The following is a 6,000-nucleotide window of genomic DNA, read 5'->3' as shown; positions in this document are numbered from 1 at the left end:
TCTGGTCACTCGATTTCTGACCTAAAAGTGACTATTCTTCAACAAAAAAACTTTGAAAACAGACTCCATCGAGAGACTGCTGAATTGGAATTAATTTGCAAACTGGATACAATTAACTTAGGCTTGAATAGAGACTCGGAGTGGTTGAGTCATTATACTAAGTAAAACTATTTCCCCTTTTTTATTCCTCCCACCCCCATTGTTCCTCAGACGTTCTTGTTAACTCCTGGAAATGTGCTGGAAATGGCCCACCTTGATTATCACTTCAAAAGGTTTTCTCTCCCCCCACCCTACTCTCCTGCTGGTAATAACTCATCTTAAGTGATCACTCTCCTTACAATGTGTATTTTTTCATGGTCTGTGTGTATATAAATCTCCTCACTGTATTTTCCACTTTATGCATCCGATGAAGTGAGCTGTAGCTCACGAAAGCTTATGCTCAAATAAATTGGTTAGTCTCTAAGGTGCCACAAGTACTCCTTTTCTTTTTGCGAATACAGACTAACACGGCTGCTACTCTGAAGCCTTCATAAGACAGTTTTTCCATTCCTTGGATCATCCGAGTAGCCCTTCTCTGTACCTGTTCCAGTTTGAATTCATCCTTCTTAAACATGGGAGACCAGAACTGCACACAGTATTCCAGGTGAGGTCTCACCAGTATAATGGTACTAACACCTTTTTATCTCTACTAGAAATACCTCGTCTTATTTAAACATCTTCTGTCCCCCACACCTCTCCCCACTTGAGGACTCCTGACCAAGGTAAAAAAGGCTTTGTTTAAGTTTGTTAGCATATGTATTGTGCTGTTAAAACCATAAGAATGAATGCCCTCCCGAGCCATGTTCTGCTCTTTTAAGGAGCAGAGTGCATCCCCACCACTCCCAGCCGGGTGCTCCAGCAGGGTGGGAGGAAGGGATCTGGCCCCACGTCTTTCCAGTACCCCGTGCTGGCTGGAAATCTCTTGCAGGTACCGGGGTACCGGAGGGTACCGTCCTACTTGCACTCCTGCTGACTCCAGTTCCCTTGCTCCCATAGCTTCCTAATTATTTATCCAAAGTGGAATATCTTCAACAGGAGAGACTGAGGGAAACCTCCATCAAAATATTCTCTATCCCAAGGTGTGTGAAGCACTCTCCTTAGAGGCGTGAAAGACATTTTTTCATGTCAGGCAGAGAGGAAAAGTGAACTAGAGTCTCCCACATCCCAGGTGAATGCTCTAATCACTGGGATAAAAGTTATAAGGAAGGTAGCATCACCTCTTCCTCTGGCTGTTTTGTGTGGAGTTAGACAGTCACCTAATTCACTCTTGCAAGAAATAGCTTAGATGCCTAGGCCACCTGACCCCAGGAGCGGGGTTCAGAGCTATGGATAGAACGCAGAAATAGGCACCTCTCTACAGCCCGGGTTTACGTGCTTAATTCCAAGAAAGGGGCAAGGCTTAGGTCACACCCCTGTCATTGGCATCTCCTATTGGCTATCTTAGGCAGCTCCCTAACCTAAGCCTGCCCTTCTGGCTTTTGTGGATTCCATTATTAGAAGCCTATCTCTCCCCATGTATTGTACAGGGAGCCTAACTCAGGCTTTGTGGATGCCATTGTTGTTTCAGTGAGTTCCTAGGCACCTAAAAGTTAGGTGTTGCAACACTTAAGTCCCTTTGTGGATCCATGGCCTTGTGCCTAACTTTAAGAGGTGATAAGCACCACACAATTACCATGAAAAAGCAGGTATCTCCCTTTGGAAGTATTTCCTATAAAAAAATAACCAGATAGGTAATTTTGCTCTGAGTTTTTAAGAAATAGGAGAGAATTACAAACTGGAAAAGCTACCTTATAATAGCATTTTGTTTCAAAACTGCATATCAGTTACTCTGGTCAAAATCTGTCCTAATATCTTCCACAATCTTCATCATGGGATCTATCCTTTCAAATTAGAAGGTATGCCTTCAGAAATGATTGTTAGGATGGAGACTAAATTAGATCATACTTTATTTAGATCAATTCAATGGCGAGGGAATATGGAGTTAGCAAACAAATAAACCAAACCAAATCCCTCCCACCCCCGCCAAAAAAAACTAACTAACCAACCAACACCCTTCTCATCTAAATAAAACGAATCTGGAAAAAATAAATGAGTTACTTCATGCAGAATTGCCATTGTTAAAAATCTCATAGAAGAGCAACATAATTTTTTTTGTGCTGGCTAGACTCCTCAGCAGAGATTGAAGCTACATTGTGTTGTGTTGTACATACCCATACCAAGAGATGGTTCCTGCCTCAAAGACTTTACAGTCTAGCAGTGTTAGAAAAGAAATACAGTATTCCATTTTATTGATGGGACTGAAGCACAAAGAAATAAAGTAACTTGCCCCAGGTCACACAAGAGGCCTGTGACAGGACTGGGATATCAACCCAGATTTCCTAAATCCAATTCCAGTGGTTTAGCCATAAGATTATCTTTTTGTTATATTCAACATCTTATAAAACCCAATCATTGATGGAGTGCAAATACATAGTAAATAAACAGATAACTGTTTAGCTGGTCTACCTGAAACTGCAGCTTTCTTAGGGTAAAATGATTAATGTGAGGGGAAGCATAGGCTGGAGAGAGAGAGGCCTGGCGTACCCTACACAGCTAGGTTGACGTAAACTGTTTTGTGTCAGTCTAGCGGTGGAAGCGTCTTCACTTAAATTTGGCTCCTGCCATCCTAAATGCCTCTCTATGCTGATTTAGTAATGCTACCTCCCCGAGTGCCACAGAGTCATAGTTGATGTAATTAGGTCAATGCAGTGTCAGTGCAGACACTGTGTTGCTTATATTGACTGTTACTGGCCTCCAGGAGCCATCCCACAATGCCCCACACTCACAATACAGTCGATACAAGAGCTCCTGAAGACGCACACCACTGAAACAAGGAGTCAAGTGTGCACACACAAGCAATTTAATAACTGCAGTGGCTATATGCCTATGTAAGTCAGGTCTACATAATTTTGTAGTGTAGACATCAGCAGAGAGCGAGAGAGAGAGATTGGGGGTGGGCTGTCATGGGCAATAAGGGTCTACAAGTGCTGCAGCTGCAGTTATGCTGCTGTGGCACTGTGGTGTACACACTATGATGACGGAAGGGGTTTTTCCGTCACTGTAGTAAAGCCACTCCTTTGAGAGGTGCGAGGTAGGTTGATGGAAGAATTCTTCTATCCACAGTGGGGAGTAGGTTGACCCAACTACATTGTGTGAAATTTTTCACAGTCCGGAGCACTGTAGCTATAGCTACCAAATTCTGTAACCATTTACACTACATTGTTGCTCCCGCCAATGTAAGTTGCCCACTAATAACTCCACCGCTGTAAGAGGCGTAGCGCTTAGGTTGATGTACTGAGATTGATGCAGCATCAGTGTAGACACCGTGTTGACAGTTCTGGCTGTCAGCTCTTGGCAGCTGGATCCCCACCGCCAGGGCTGAGAGTCCAGAGCCCTGCGAGTGGGGCTGACAGCTCGGAGCCTCACCTCCAGGGCTGACAGGCCAGAGCGTCACCAGGCTGACAGGCACAGCCCCGTTGCAGGCTGACAACTCCGGGTTGTCTGTGCCTCACGCTATCGGTTAAATCGGTGGAAGTGTTCCTGCTGAGGATGCGCACCGCCGACAGAAGGAGCGAAGCGTGGACGTGAAAAACCAATTTAATTACGGAGGTGGCTATACCTCGACAGAACGAAAGTCGACTTAATTTTTTAGTGTAGACTTGCTCGCTGGTGTTAGCACCCTAACCCGCCCCAAATGGTGGAGGGGAAAGGTCCTGGTAGGCTAGACCAACGCCCCCTGGAGACCGTCTGTAAAGCACCCTCCTCACCCCTGAGACGGTCTGTACAGTGCCCCCTGAAGACTATCTATGCCGAGCCCCTCGCACACACGGGAGGGAGCAGCGAGAAGGGTGCGGGGAGACAGGAAGGGAGGGAACCCATGGCTGGAAGGCGGGCGGGACTTTAGGGAGGGGGCGTGGCGACAGGCGGGGCCGGGGCTGCTCTGGCTCTCGCTCCCCACCTCCCTTTGCCAGCTGCTCCCAGTCGTCCGACCCCAGCTCGAGTGGCCCTGATTGGGTGACTCTGACCCAACCGTCAGTAAACTTACTTCTGATTGGTGCGAGACTCCGCCGGCCAATGGGGGTAGAGCTTTTTGCCCGGTGTCAATATGGCAGCGCTCTGCGCCAACTAAATGGGAAGCGGTTGGGATGGAGTAAACTCCCAGGAATTAGGCTGGGCAGAGCGGGCCGTGCCGTGGGGAACCGAGCAGGCGGACAGGGGGAGGCGCCGCGCTCCGGCGAAGGGGATGAGGTGACGGGAGCCATGGCGAACGACGGAGGCAGGAAGCAGTTCTGGAAGCGGAGCGGCTCGAAGGTGCCGGGGAGGTGAGAGGGTGTGAGTGGGTGAAGGAGGCTGGCCTGTCGGAAGGGAAGGTGGCAGTGGGGCGGCTGGCTCCGGGCTATGTGGGGTTAGTGGCGGGGTGGGGGTGCTGGAAGGCGGCGGGGTCATTTGTTAGCGTGGGGTGTATGTTAGGGCCAGAATGGTCCCTTCACCTGGTGCTGAGGGCGGCTCTGCACCCCGTCCCCGTGGCTTGAGGAGGAGGGTCTGGCCTCCGGCCTTGTACCCTAGAGGAGCTGGAGAACAGCTAACGCTTTACAGCAACAGCCGTGAAACTGACTAGCCTCTGGAAGTTGCACTGTGCTTCTGTAAGGGGTAGCTGTAGAACATGAGCGCTGTCCTCTGCTGCTTGGCTTGAGTGATGTACAGTAAACCAAAAATAATTGACTTTCCTGCTCCCCTTGCCTTGAAGGCCGTAATATCTTTTTTATTGGACCAACTTATGTTGGTGAGAGAGACAAGCTTTGGAGCTTACACAGAGCGTTTCTTCAGCTCTGGGAAACTTACTCAGAATGTCACAGTTAAACAGGAGGTGGAACAGATTGTTTAGCATAAGTAGTTGACACATATGTCAAGGTATGCAGTGTTGCAACCATGTCCACCCTCTTCTTTGACACTCTGAGTAAGTTTCCCAGACCTGAAGAAGAGCTCTTTGTAAGACAGAAAGCATCTCTCTCTCTCTCTCTCTCTCCACAGAAGTTAGTCCAATAAAAAATATTATCTCACCCACCTTGTCTCTCTGAACAGATTCTTGTCAATTTCACTTTGATTGGGTGGTAGCCACAGTAGAGAGTTCTTTGCTTCTTGCTGGCAAGTGTGCCTGGATATCTTTCAATTCTTCTTTGTGGCTTTTCTTGTTGAACTAACAATTGGAATTTTTATGTGCCAAACTGTTCAGTTACTTGAGCAGCTTATCTCAGTAGCTTTCAGTTAGAAATCTTTGTGTATGTCAATCAAGTAGTGAATAGAGGAGAATTAGTTGAAACGATTCATTACACTATGTGCAGTAATTCATAGATTGTAGAAACAGCAAGGACTACTGTGATCATCTGGTCTAATCTCCTGCATATAGCAGCCCATAGGATTTCCTTGAATTGATTCCTCTTTGAACTAGAGCATAACGTTTAGAAAAACGTCAAATAAAATGTCTTTTAGAAGTCTAAGGGCTGGTCTACACTAGAAAGTTGGGTCGAGCCAGCTACATTGCTCAGGGTGTGTGGAAAAATTCATGTCCCTGAGAGATGTAGTTAAGATGACCTATGCCCCAGTGTAGACCGCATTAGGTAGAAAAAGAATTCTGTTGACCAAGCTACTATTTCTCAGCAGGGTTGATTTACTATAACAATGGAAGCTTTAGTGTCTATGCAACTGCACCACTGTAGTGTAGACGCAGCACTATATTATGTCAACACTACTACCTTCATCAACCAAAATTGTAATCTCATCAAAAAATATGAGATTAGTTTGACATGATCTATTTTCCATAAAACCCTGATTAACCCTGGCATTAATTATATTTCCTCTCCCTTAGTTCAGGGTGGCTTGATTTTTAAATCAAAGCAATTTAAACACCAATTTTTAATCATG

General features: G+C 46.4%; 1 protein-coding gene across 8 annotated transcripts in view; it reads left to right on the top strand.

Moving 5' to 3' along the window:
* Positions 1-4,003: 4,003 nt before the first annotated feature.
* TBC1D22A (TBC1 domain family member 22A) overlaps positions 4,004-6,000 on the top strand; it is a 448,171-nt gene continuing 446,174 nt past the window's right edge. For 6 of the 8 annotated variants that reach the window (XM_037889078.2, XM_037889080.2, XM_037889079.2 and 3 more), the window contains exon 1: positions 4,162-4,400. In XM_037889078.2, coding sequence (XP_037745006.1) covers positions 4,339-4,400 — 62 coding nt within the window. In that variant the 5' untranslated portion in view covers positions 4,162-4,338. Of the gene's footprint in view, positions 4,401-6,000 lie in introns of all 8 variants that reach the window. The other 2 variants (XM_037889077.2, XM_043551011.1) reach the window with 2 other exon arrangements.

Source organism: Chelonia mydas, chromosome 1, assembly GCF_015237465.2.
Source record: "Chelonia mydas isolate rCheMyd1 chromosome 1, rCheMyd1.pri.v2, whole genome shotgun sequence".
Lineage (NCBI taxonomy): Eukaryota > Metazoa > Chordata > Testudines > Cheloniidae > Chelonia > Chelonia mydas.
The sequence above is the reverse complement of the archived record's forward strand: the minus strand, read 5'-3'. Positions and strand labels throughout refer to the sequence as shown.